Raw genomic sequence first — 13,889 nt, 5'->3', positions numbered from 1 at the left:
TATATTCATACACTTAAAGTGAGACCTGGAAGATATAAAAAAGATTCCAATCCAACTTCTAGAGATGAAAAGTACATTGTTTGAGATGAAAACTATAGTGAATAAGAGAATCGGCACAATAGACAGTGGAGAAGAAAAGATTGGCGAACTTGAAGAAATAATTATAGAAGCTATAAAAAATGAAATACCATGAGAAAAGACAATAATAATTACACAAATTAACAGAGCATCAGTGAGACAGAATCACTTCAAGTGGACTGATAGATGTGAACCATGGTCCCCAAGAGAAGGAGGTAAAACTACTCAAGAAAATAAAGGCCAAAAATTTGCAGAGTTGATGAAAACCACACACTCAAATGCAAGAAGCTTGACAATCTCTAAGTACAAAAAACATGAGGGGAACCACACCAAGGCACATTATAATCAGATTGCTCAAAAACAGTGACAATAAGAAAACTCTTATGAGCATCAAGAGGAAAAATGTATGATCACACAAAAAATGAGCGATTTCTCACTGCAGACAGAGCAAGCAAGAAGACAGTGGAGTAACATCTTTAAGCACAGGAAGAAAAAGAAAAATCTGTTCACCTAGAAACCTCCACCCAGCAAAAAAAGGTATCTTTCCAAAGCCAAGGTTACATAAAGACTTTCTTAAATACACAAAGTGAAAGAATTTATCACTAGCAGAACTGCACTACAGGAAATACTAGAGCAAGTCCTTCAGGGAGAAGAAATATGATACCAGCTGGAATCTGGAGCTACAGGAAGGAATGAATGAACAGGACCAGGAGTGGTAACTGCATGGGTAAATACAGTAATTTCTTCTTATTAAATAGACCTCTTTAAAAGCTAACTGACTACTTAAATAAAAAGTAACATCAATGTAGTGTGGGGTTTAAAGTACAGTATATAAAATAGATGGCAATAGCAAAAAAGATCAGGAGAGGAATAATGAAAGTATACAATTCTGAGGTTTTTATAGTATACATGAAGTGGTATAATGTTACTTGAAGACCATGATAAATCCAACATGTTTACTCTAAACCCTAAAGCAATTACTAAGATAAAAATAGAGTTATCACTAATGAGCTAAAAATGGAAATAAATGGAATAATAAAAATATTCAATAAATCTAAACAGAGGCAGAAAATGGAAAAAGGAACTAAGAACAGATGGGACAAATAGAACATAATTAGGAAGATGATTGATTTGATCATATCCATAATCATATGGAATATAAATGGTCTAAATAGCTCACTTAAAAAGGCAGCGATTGTTTGATTGAATATAAAAAGCAAAGTCCAATTGTATGAGTACAAGAAACACACTTTATTTTTTTTTAAATATATTTTTTATTGATTTTTTACAGAGAGGAAGGGAGAGGGATAGAGAGTTAGAAACATCGATGAGAGAGAAACATCAGCTGCCTCCTGCACACTCCCCACTGCACCAAGATACATGCCCTTGACCGGAATCGAGCCTGGGACCCTTGAGTCCGCAGGCCGATGCTCTATCCACTCAGCCAAACCGGTTAGGGCAAGTACCACACTTTAAATATAAAACTCAAATTGGTTTAAAGTGATAGGATGGAAAACATGTCATGCTTACACTATTTAAGAGAGAGCTGGGGTGGCTATTTATTTCTGATATAATGTCTGTATTATATCAGACAAAGTATATTTTATGTATTTATTTTTAAAAATATTTTTTATTGATTTCAGAAAAGAGAAACATCAATGATGAGAGAGAATCATTGATTGGCTGCCTCCTGCATGCCCCACAGTGGGGATTGAGACCACAACTCTGGGCAAAGTGCCCTGACCAGGAATCAAACCTGTGATCTCCTGGTTCATAGGTCGACCCTCAACCATTGAACCACGCTGGCCAGGTGACAAAGTATATTTTAGAGCAAATAATATTACCAGCAATAAGGATAGTAACTTCATAATTTTAAAGGTGTCAATTAACCAAGAGGACATGATAATCCTAAATGTTATGCATCTAAATTCAGGGCTTCAAAATGCCTGAAGCAAACACTCACAGAACTGCAAGAAGAAATAGACAAATCCACAATTATAGTCAGAGATTTCAATACCATTCTCAATTTACCTATAGAACAAGTACTCAGAAACCAGTAAAGATGCAGAAGATTTGAGTTATCACTGTCAAACAATTTGACCTAATTGACATTTACACAACATTCTACTGATTAAATCTACTCGATAACATTCTTTTTAATGCATATAAAACATTTTCTAAGATGGATCATTTAATCCTTCTTAAGGATTAAAGGTACAATCATTATTCCCATTTACACCTGAGTAAATGAAGGCATGAAGCCAGGTGACCTGCCGAAGATACAGTTGTTAAGTGTGACATCTGGGCTTTGAACCCAGGCCATCTGACCCAGAACTTTTAATCACCAGGCTCTGCCACCTCCCCGGAGCACCTGGAATAGCTCAGGTCCCAGTGAAAACTCTAGGATTTAGAATGCAACCCCTTTTGAATAAACACAGGAATAGGCTACTCAAATAGCATTCTCTAAATACTCCTTGGAAAGGAAGTCCATTCCCCCTCTCCTCTCATATTCCCACTCAGCCCAAATGGCCAGTCTGCTTCCTTCAAGTGACATGACTTATAGGTATCATAAACCCAGACCCCAGAGCCACTGGGTCTGAGAGAGAAGACAGTTGCTGATTGTAAAAGGCTCCTGGGAGTTGGCTCCGGCTGCCTCGGTGTTGGGTGGGTGGTCTCATACACACACGAACATGACCAAGATGCCCGTTGGCCCCTCTTTATGTGCCAGGATCCAGACTACAGCTCCTTTCCCAGGAAGGAAATACGTTTTTATGAAAATGAAGCAAAGAATCCCCAGCTGATGGTTGACTTTCTTTGTCCACCTTCTTATCTCTGTTATTAGTATTATAACGTATATAATAAGTACAAAACGGAAAAACTTTGTAATATTTTCCAGGGCGAGGTTTCCTTACTTATCAGCAAGAAAATGGCACGGAGGGGAACACCTTTTAAATGGATTTTTGGCTGTGACTTGGCACATGGCAGTTCTATGGGAGGAAATGTGAAGTGGGGATATTATTCTGCCTCACCATGCGAAGGGAGGATTAAAGGTGCTCAGCAAACATGGACCTTGACAGTGAAATAATAATAATAAAAAAAATCAGTTTTCTACCTGGCTTCCATCCTGTATCCAGTCCAGTTCCCTTCCCTTCTCCCATCTTTCCCAACTACCATCAGTGACACCCCAGTTCCTGCTGTCTCTCTCACTTCCTTCAACAGCTCCTTTCCCATTCCCCTCGCTTTTTGCCCATCCAGCTCCCTCCTTCCCTCTTCTCCACATCCCCAAAGTCCCGAGGAGATCAAAGAGTGACAGTGGCTGCAGCCCTGGTGGAAAAGTTTCCAGCTCCCCCTTCTGTCTGGGCCGAGGGGCCGAAGGCTGGGCTGGGGCGTCCTGGCTTCTGGGGGGAAATCGTGGAAGAAGTGTCTGAAGCAGCGCCGTACAAAAAAGAAAAAGACCTACCCCCCCTTTGTGCTCGTTAGCGCGGTGACTTTCAGTTTGGGTCGTTGCCCCCCATTCCGACAGCCATTGCTTCCCCTGGGTATGTGTAGGTTAGCAACAGCGCCGGTGGGAGCGGAGCGCACCCTGGGAGCGCTGCCCTGGAACTGGAGCGACCCCCGAATCCGTGCGGAGAGCAGTCGCCGGCGCGCGCGGAGGGGGCGGGGCTTCAGAGCAAGGCGGGGGGCCTGGGGGGCGGCACGGGCCAATCAGGAGGCGAGGCCGAGCCAGCTCTCCTCCCGGCTCCCGGGCGAGCGGCGGACAGTGGAAAGTTGGGAGGCTCGGCGGCCGGCCCTGCGAGAGCGGCGGCGGCGAGGGCAGCGGGACTCCGGCGCGGCGCCGTCGGGCTCAGTGCGCCCCCGGGTCGGGCCGGGCGCGCCACCCGCACTCCGCCACCCGGGCCGCGGGCAGGGACGGCCCACGGAGGAAGCTGCGTCCAGACAAAAGCGCTGCATCTCTGCCGCTCAGCCCCTGCAGGGAGTCGCGTTCGGTGCCTGTCCCCGTCCGAGTCTCAGCTCCAAACTGTTGGCCGGTGCACAGGGGTTTCCAGAGTCTCATGAGCTGCTCGGAGAGGAGACCCCGGTCTGTGGCTGAGGAGGTTAGCTAAGCACCGCGCTCAGGAAACGGGGGAGAAAAGGCAGAAAAGAAAATGATTTCCCGGGACACCGTCCGCGCAGGATTCCTGTTTGCTCTGCTCTATTCCTCCCTCGCTCAAGACGCGAGCCCCCCGTCGGAGGCCAGCGCAGAGGACATTCCCGAGGGCGCCTCCACCTTGGCTTTTGTGTTCGATGTGACCGGCTCCATGTATGATGATTTAGTTCAGGTTATCGAAGGGGCTTCCAAAATTCTGGAGACGTCTTTGAAAAGACCTAAAAGACCTCTTTACAACTTTGCTTTGGTGCCTTTCCATGATCCAGGTAAGGGGAATGTTCATTCTTTGTTATTTTTTTTTTAAAAAATATCTTTTTATTGATTCCAGAGAGGCAGGGAGAGGGAGAAAGAGAGAAACATCAATGATCAGAGAGAAGCACTGATCGGCTGCTTCCTCCACGCCCCACGCTGGGGATGGAGCCCGCAACCCTGCACGTGCCCACGCCCCCGGGAATCAAGCGGGGACCTCCTGGTTCATGGGTCGAGGCTCAACCACTGAGCCACAGGGTTGGGCGTATGCCTTTGTTATTTCTTATGATCACATGGTGCTTTATGCTATGAAATGGTCTCAGTGTTGGGAAGTTTGAAATCTTTTTGATAGATGTGTAGCCCGAAGATAGTTGTCACAAAGAATTGCTGCTTGGCTTCTGGGGTGGCTCTGCTACCTGCTCACGTCTCAGCCATGGGGTAGACAGATGGCTTGTTTAGGGAGCTGGTCCGGTGGTCCCCAAACCTGGATATGTGGAGTTAGGAAACCCACAATCCGGTCATGAGCAACAGCGTCTACTGACTTTTTAATTTTAGAGCTAAAGGATGCTCAATGATAAAGGCAGATTTGAACAGGGGTGTCCGGCCGCGATCCTTCCAAAGCTAACAACAGCCAGGTGGAGAGCCTGCGCAGGATAACGCTCCGCTAAGATGGGAAAAACCTGTGTGAGCCAAGGAAGCTTTGGCGCAGTTACTGCTAGTGGAACGGAAGAGAGGAGAATGAGAGACACCATTCATTGCTTTACTGAATCTATTCATCTCTGCACCAGGCCATCATTAGCTAGGTTCACAGATGGGTATAAACGTTATGGCTATGGCTCATGCAGTAGAAATGCACGTGATTTGGTATGTCAGTGCTCTGTAAAGGTAGCTGAAGCCAAAGGACTTTACTTACTTATTTTTTAATTATTATTATTATTATTATTTTTGCCCTAAAGCTGTGGGTTTCAGCGGCTCCACTGTAACAGGACCCGATTTACTTTTTTTTTCAGTTTCCCTTTAAAGTGGCACCTTTCTGTGAGGCGCATAGGAGCCCTCATTGTCATTGTGGAGGGCAGCATCGCCAGGGGAGCCCTGCGGCTTGCTGTGTAGCGTCCACCTGAGTTTCATTTACACAAGTTGCTGCCCAGTTGAAGAAATAAAGCAGTGGCTTCTTAACAGTCCTGCCCCGCTGTTCTCCCATACGTTTCCTGCTTTGAAATTCTCTTTTCCGTAGAAGACCTTGACACCACCTCTTTACAATGAGAGCTTGACATTGAGAATTTCAGATTTGTTCCTTGTGCATTTGACAGACATAAGTTCAAATTATTGCTAGGAATCAAACGTGTCAGTTGTCAACTATTTAAAAAAAGTTGGCTGTGAGGAAATTTGGAGGGGAAATAGAATTTTCTGGGCCCCCCCCCTTTCAGATGATGAAAACAACCTATCCTACTCTTCTGGGGTGAGATATATAGATATAGATATAGATATAGATATCTATATATAGGTATCTATATCTATATCTATATCTATCTATATCATCTATATCTATATCTATATCTATATCTATATCATCTATATCTATATATATATCAGCGGTTCTCAACCTGTGGGTTGCGACCCCTTTGGGGGTCAAACTACCCTTTCACAGGGGTCGCCTAAGACCATCGGAAAACACATATATAATTACATATTGTTTTTGTGGTTAATCACTATGCTTTAATTATGTTCAATTTGTAACAATGAAAATACATCCTGCATATCAGATATTTACATTACGATTCATAACAGTAGCAAAATTACAGTTATGAAGTAGCAACGAAAATAATTTTATGGTTGGGGGGTCACAACAACATGAGGAACTGTATTAAAGGGTCTCAGCATTAGGAAGGTGGAGAACCACTGTGATACATATATATATATATATATATATATATATATATATATATATATATATATCTGACATATATGTATATACATGTATATATATATATATATATATATATATATATAACATTTCTACATTGATGAAATATTCTTTATATTTGACTGAAGAATTGAATGGTTATTTACTGTGTTTTCTCTCTTAGTAAGACACCTCATGTCTTACAATGTTTCAGTTTATTAAATGTCAAGATGTCAATGTTGATGCAGTTCGAAACTTGTTATTTTGGAATAGCCTAAATATGTTTCTTCTGTAGGGGTAAATCTGAAGTTGGCTAAAAAACAAAGTAAAAATTGTTTTCTCTAACACCACAATTTGCTCTTCTCCAAAAGACTCTTATGAAATGATGTTGCTGCAAACAGAACGCAGAAATTGCCTCAAGTCATAAATGGAAACTGGATCATCATGATATTTCAATGTGATATGAAAATTATTGGAATAAATTGCATTGTGGTATGCTGCATTCCAATTGTTACCAAATGGGAAAGTTTGCTGTAGTTGACTTTCCTATAGTTTAGCAATCATGTTTCAAAGTGGGGGAAACTTGGCATGCTAATAAGAGATGACTAATAAATTAGATCTTTCTAGAATTAATACACGAAAATGATTAAATTGGTTCCATAAAATTAATTGTAAGTATAATTCAGTAAAACTATTAATTCTGTTTCCATTGTGATTAGAGAGAAAAGGCCAAGTGTTTCTGTTATCTAAGAGTATTTAAAGTATTTTTGAAGATAAAGAGGGAAATAGAAGTTAAAACATATTAATAACTTTTAGTTTATTAATTCATTTTAATGGATTGTAATAATATCTTGGTGTGACATTTTCTCTCTCACACTGTGAGTGTGTGTGTGTAAAATCATAAAGCATTTTTGATTTCCTTTTACTTGTGATTAGTGATCAGCTTAGAATGACAGAAAGGGCCTTGAATGGGGATTGGCTGTTTTACAGAGTGACATTGGAAAAGTCAGTTTATCTTTCTGAATGTTTTCTGAACTGTAAAATGAGGGACTTGGATTTGAACATCTCTAAGGTCACTTCTGACTGCGACATTTTATGACTGATTGTTTTATATGTGGTTGCTTTTCATAGTTTCTAACACAGATTCCTACGGTTGGGTGATACAACTGACATGAAAAGAAATAATGTGTGTTATTGGATATAATAATTGCATTAATTATAATCATAATTACTAATTATATTAATGACCTTGACTACAACTTTTCAAAGCCCTTTGATATCTGCTGCTGCATTTAGCTAGATGAAATAATGGAGGAGACCTGGGATATAGTCTCCGGCATTTGACAGAGAGACCTGTCGGCCTTTCAGGTGACGCTTTGGACCCCTGCATTACTGGTTGGGGCACGGTGTGTGCTTGCAGGTGGGGGTAAAAATTAAAATACAGGGAAAACATAACCATAGAGGACAAAGTCTAACAACTTGACAAGGAAGTGATAAAATCACTCAGAAAATGTGCGCCTCAGAAGCCAGTCTTGGAGGACCAACAACACACCCATGGAAGGGGAAGCATCAGAGAGGACCAGGGACATGGACTATCAGGCCAGCTTTTTGATGCTAACTATCTTAAAATGTTCTTTCTAAACTTCTCTAATCACTTATAATGCATTCATTTTTAGCAGCTTTATTTAGATATAATTCCCATATCATACAAACATTCATATTCACAGATACATACAACCCTCACCACGATTTTGGAACATTTTTATTACCTCAAAGAGAAACCTCATGCCTTTTATTTATCTATCAGTTCTCTATCCCCTTATCACCCTTCTCCCAGCCCTAAGCAACCACTGATTTACTTTCTGTCTCTCTAGGTTTTCCCGTTCTGGACTTTTGGATGAGTGGAATCGTATAATATGTGTTATTTTATGATTGGCTTCTTTCACTTTAGCATAATGTTTTCAAGGTTCCTTCATGTTGTTGCATGAGGATGTTGCATGAGACCCAACTTTGAGATGAGAGGGTTGAAATTTTCTCTCCCACTCCTGACCTCTGGGGAAGGGAGAGGGGCTGGAGGATGAAAGCAAACTGGGGAAATCTCTGGGATTGGATAAAAAGTAAAATAGAAACACATATTTCTTTCACATTGGTGGGTGCAGGGTAGTCAGTAGTTGACATTTACAGCATGAGATGGTTTGCAGGGAATAAGATAACAAGGAGGGGTTCTGCTATAGGTTGTGCCCTGAGGGGTCTGGAAAAAGACCATTACTCTGACTTTCAAAGGAGTATTATCTCAGATACAAAAAGATAGTAGACAGGCTCACTAAGTTAAAGATTGACCTTTGTCAAGGAAGCCACAGGCCTAGGGCAGGACTACCCACCCTGGCTCACTTCTCCTTAGGAATTTTTATGTCCATACCATCCTGATGTGGTTACTTTTGGCCTCTGTTTGTAGGGCCCACCATGCAGGCCTCCCCCGAGCTTGTCAAGTTTAGTGTGTGACCCCTTTTTTCATTCTCACTGAGTTATATTCTTTTATAATAAAACAGGTCATCTAATGAGTAAGTGCGTGTTCTGAGGTTTTTGAGCTGCTCTCGCAAATTAGTTGAACCCAAGGGAGGGGGTTGTTGGCACCTGTGATGTACAGCTGGTGGTCAGGGGCACACGAAACAACTGGGGCTTGTGATTGAAGTCTCAAGGTGGGGGGAGGGTGCAGCTTTGTAGAATTAAACCCTTTAACTGGTGGAATCTGATGCTATCTCCAGGTAAACGGGTATCAGAGTCAGGTTGAATTCTCAGACCTTGAAAATCTGTCGACATTTTATATGAGCTAAACTTCACATTGAAATGTCAGTTTCAGTATGTGTAGGAAGAAGATCCAAGAAGATATTCGTCTCCCTTTGCCTGTAGCTCCTCCTGTGTGAAGAAGGGTTTTCATGAGAAAAGGGGTTGGTCTTTTAAATCCAAGAGAAACCAAACTTAAAGTAGAATTTAAGAGTGAGAGATTTTGGTTGCAATGATTACTTCGTTTCTAGCATGATAGAATATTTAATTTTTTTACCCGTTTACTTTTAAAAAGTAAAGTGGGATTTATTGAAGATGCACTCCAAGCAAGGAATGAGCCAGTTGAGAGAGACAATGGCCCTAAACTCCTGACTTACACAGTTTAAAGGAGGGATTTTCTAGGTGGAGACCTTAATTTGCATTCAGGGATGATTAATAGAATAGGGTTATATAATTACATTTCTTCTCTGCATGCATTTACCCATAATGCATACAGAAAAATCCAAGGGGATGGTTCTAAACCGCAATGCAAATTTTATTATAATTAGTCTAGGACCCTAGTAAGGTCACACTGAGGTCATGTTGTTTTCCTCTGAGCTCCTGCCAAAATCCAGCTGATTCTGCCCTCTGACAGTCTGCTGGCTGCTGGGTGGCCTACAGAGAGGTGGTCTGAAGGCAATGTTGATCCGACCCCTGTTCAGGACCTCAGGGCAGACCCCACCCCAGCCCCTCATGTCTAACTTCCTACCTAATACCTGGACAAGCTGCCGCTGCTCATTGCTGCCCTGGTTGCAAGCCTGTGGGGTCCCTTAGAGTTTAGCAGTTGCTTGCCTATTGGGGAAGAAGAGGGGGAAGGGAAAGGTATGGGCATGCTCCTGGGAGGGAGAGTATTTTATACGATAGAGTATTTTAACCTGAGAGTAGATCCTAGGTCTCTGGATATTTTCTGAGGACATGTAGAAGCATTTTGCTACCCACAATGAAAACTTTCTCCCAAAGTGTAAGGACCACATTTTGATAAATCAAATTGGTTACATGTGTTAGAAATGTTACTAGTCAACAGAATCCTCTCTGACTCCCACTTTTGGTTTGTTGTTTGTTAAGTTGAGGAACAGCTTTCAGTTGATTGTTGGTAAGTCAGAATTTGGTTTTGCTTATGATGTGTCGTCTCTGGTCAAACATACAATAACCATTCTCCATGGTCTTAATAGCTCTGCTTCCGTACCTTCCTCTCTGATGAGACAGTAAGCAATCTGGACAGGACTCATTTCTAGTATCTCACAGGCTTGCCACACAGTACTCACTCAGGAGGTTTCATCCCTGAATTCTGAAAACAAGAACTGAGGATTTCTCTGGGTATTTTAATCTTGCCTCACATGCCTATGACTTTACTTTTAAAATCATAACAATCAGAAGAATAAAACTAAGCAACATAATAATTTGCGAAGTTGACCTTTTGGATTCTTTAAAAATACTAAAGAATCAGTGGCATTGCTCTTATCGAAGGACTCACATTTGTCTATAAAGATCTAATAGGCACTGGAGAGAAGCCGTTATCATTTGGGTGATATGTATCTCCCAGCCAAGCTTGAAATGAAATGAAAGTATCATTGTGACCCAGATAATGGCGGAGTCTTGGGTAGTTACTGAATGTTTGTATGGCAGGGAAGTTTTGGAGGTGATTTCTCTGCAGTTGGGAGTATCTCAGCTGCATGCCGTAAGATAGTCTGCCCGCTTTCCAGTTTTAATTGGACTGGTGAAAGGAGTATCAGTACAAATAAATTAATTTCCAAAGAGCATTGTGCACACAAAAGATCCATATCATAGGTGGTTCTCACAAGTCTACAGTATTCTCAGCCTTGGTTTTGTTTATCTCTGATAAATTCTGTGAGGATCTCCATCTCTGCAGGAAATAGGAAAAATTTAAAAATGGACTTATGTCGAATGTAAGGTGTAATGAAATAAACTTTTCCTACTTTAGTAACATCATCTACACTAATAAAAGAGAAAAATGGTAATTGGCGTACAACGATACCCTTTTCATTGGCTAATCAGGGCTATATGCAAATTAACTGCCAACTAAGATTGGCAGTTAACTGCCAACTAAGATTGACAGTTAACTGCCAACTAAGATTGGCAGTTAACTGCCAACAAGATGGCGGTTAATTTGCATATGTAGGCACAATGCAGGGAGGCGAAAGGGAAAGCAGGAAGAAGCCCCCTGCCACTGACAGTGATCGGAAACCCAGGGGGGAGCTAAGAGCTGGGGGGCAGGGCAAAGGCGGCCCTGGGGCCGCCTTTGCCCTGCCCCCCAGCCATGATCGGAGAATCAGGCGCCTTTTCCACCCTGGCCAGTGATAGCAGGAAGTAGGGGTGGAGCCAGCGATGGGAGCTGGGCATGGTCGAAGCTGGCAGTCCCAGGAGCTAGGGGTCCCTTGCCTGGGCCTAAAGCGGAGCCCACGATCGCGGGGCTGCTGCAGCTGTGGGTCCCCGCTGCCCGGGCCGGACGCCTAGGCCAGAGGCATCAGGCCTGGGCTGGGGGCAGAACCAGTGATGGGGGGAAATGAGGGTCACCTGCCCAGGCCTGACACCTCTGTCAGAGGCGTCAGGCCTGGGCAAGGGGCCGATCCTGCGATTGGAGGGTGATGGGGGTCAACGCCTGAGGGCTCCCAGTATGTGAGAGGGGGCAGGCTGGGCTGAGGGACACTCCCCCCCACACACACACACCCAGTGCACGAATTTCGTGCACCGGGCCCCTAGTGGTTAAATAATATAATATATGTCAAGGTCCTTTAAAAGTACTAAAGAATCAATCGTGTTGCTCTTACTTATTGAATGACTCATATTTGTCTATAAAGATTCAGTAGGCACTGGAGAGAAGAAAAATAGTAGAACCTTTATACAATAAGACTAAAAAATTCTGGAGTGAAAATATCTACCTGATGCCTTGGTTATTAATCAACCTATAAGAAAAGGATAGTTCGAACCAGTTCAAATGTACCATGCTAATGCACTCAGTATTTGAGAGGCATGTGTTCATTGCTGCACTGTCCCCTTGGGCCCTAGACCACTGCTTCATAATTGGGAAATCAACAAGAGAATTTAAAAATCCAAAGATAACCCCTTATATAGGGTGTCCCAAAATTCACGCAAGATTTGCAATTCAATTCAATTGCAAATCTTGCATGAATTTTGGGACACCCTATATTCAGTGATTCATTCATTCACTCATTCATCGGTTAATAATAGGCTTCCTACTATTTGTCAAGGACTATGCTAGGAGCTTTTGATTCAAAGATAATGAGGCCTAGCTTACAAGAAGTTAATATATGGGGTAACGTGCCAGGGAAATGATGATATTATATAATCTGCTATGGCTTAGAGTAGAAAGAAACATTGGGCTGTGTGAGCGCAAAGCAATGCCCCTGAATCTGAATTCAGGAGGGTGATGTTCAGCAAAGGTTTTCTGGAAGATATGTGGCCTGGCTGAAATCTAAAGATAATGCATAAGCGAAAGAAGTTTAAGGAACATGTTAAGGCATTTGGATTTCATCCTGAAAGCTATCAGGAGCCTGAAAGGGTTACAAGTGAGGAATGACATGGTTGGGTTTTCATTTTAGAGTTGTATCTTGCAGATGGATTGGGGCAAGGCCGTCCTGAGAGCTGAGCGATGAAATCTAAGGCCATCACAGCAATTCGGGGGGAAATAGTGAGGAGACTTGGGGATAGACTTCCGAGCTATTAAGAAAGTCCAGTGAACTGGACTTGGTCCTTAGAATATGGAAAAAAAGGAAATATGATTGCCTTCTATAGGTTAAGATATGAAATTGTCACATACTAGAAGAGAAAAGATATGTAAAGTTCTCTATAAGAGATACCATTACTCTCTGGCCAGTAGTCTTGACAGTAAGTAAGCAAACTCCTTATAAATTAACTTGTCCAAAGAAAATATCAATGAAAAAATACAGGGGTGAAAAAGAGTCACAGAAACAGACTTAGGCATTGTACAACCAATTTTTTTTGTTTTTAATTGACATATAATATATTAGTTTCAGATGTACAATTTGTATATATTGTGAAATGATCACCACAATAAATCTAGTTAATTACATTACAAAGTTTTTTTCTTGTGATGAGGACTTTGAAGGTCTACTCCCTTAGTAACTTTCAAATAAGCAATCCAGTACTGACTATAATCCTTACGCTGTACTTTGTATCCCCATGACTTCCTTAATTTATAACTGGAAGTTTGTACCTTTTGACCTTCTTCTTCTGTTTCACCCACCCCCTATTCCCTACCTCTGTCAACCACCAGTTATATGTTCTTTGTATCTATGAGCTCATTTTTTCCTTAGATTCCACATTTAAGTGGGATCATTCAGTTATATGTATGTCTCTGTCTGACTTATTTCACTTAGAATAATGCCCGAGGGTCACAGATGAAAAGATTTCCTTCTCTTTTATGGCTGAATAATATTCCACAGTGTGTATTTGTGTGTGTGTGTGTGTGTGTGTGTGTGTGTGTGTGTGTGTGTCTGTGTATACGTGTGTGTGTGTATATTTATATTCATCCATCAATGGACACTTCGGTTGTTTCCGCATCTTGGCTATTGTAAATAATGCTGCAATGAACATGGGGTGCTAGTGTTTTTGTTTTTTTGCAGATAAATACCCAGAAGTGGAATTGCTGGATCATCCAGAACTTCTATTTTTAACTTTTTGAGGAAC

At 41.9% G+C, this 13,889-nt stretch overlaps 1 protein-coding gene across 3 annotated transcripts in view; it reads left to right on the top strand.

The window, feature by feature from the left end:
• Positions 1–3,835: 3,835 nt before the first annotated feature.
• Positions 3,836–13,889, top strand: part of HMCN1 (hemicentin 1) — a 378,235-nt gene continuing 368,181 nt past the window's right edge. For 2 of the 3 annotated variants that reach the window (XM_059675580.1, XM_059675579.1), the window contains exon 1: positions 3,838–4,491. In XM_059675580.1, coding sequence (XP_059531563.1) covers positions 4,224–4,491 — 268 coding nt within the window. In that variant the 5' untranslated portion in view covers positions 3,838–4,223. Of the gene's footprint in view, positions 4,492–13,889 lie in introns of all 3 variants that reach the window. The other variant, XR_009449952.1, reaches the window with a different exon arrangement.

This window comes from Myotis daubentonii, chromosome 18 (assembly GCF_963259705.1).
Source record: "Myotis daubentonii chromosome 18, mMyoDau2.1, whole genome shotgun sequence".
Classification (NCBI taxonomy): domain Eukaryota; kingdom Metazoa; phylum Chordata; class Mammalia; order Chiroptera; family Vespertilionidae; genus Myotis; species Myotis daubentonii.
This window is presented reverse-complemented; position numbering and strand designations above follow the sequence as displayed.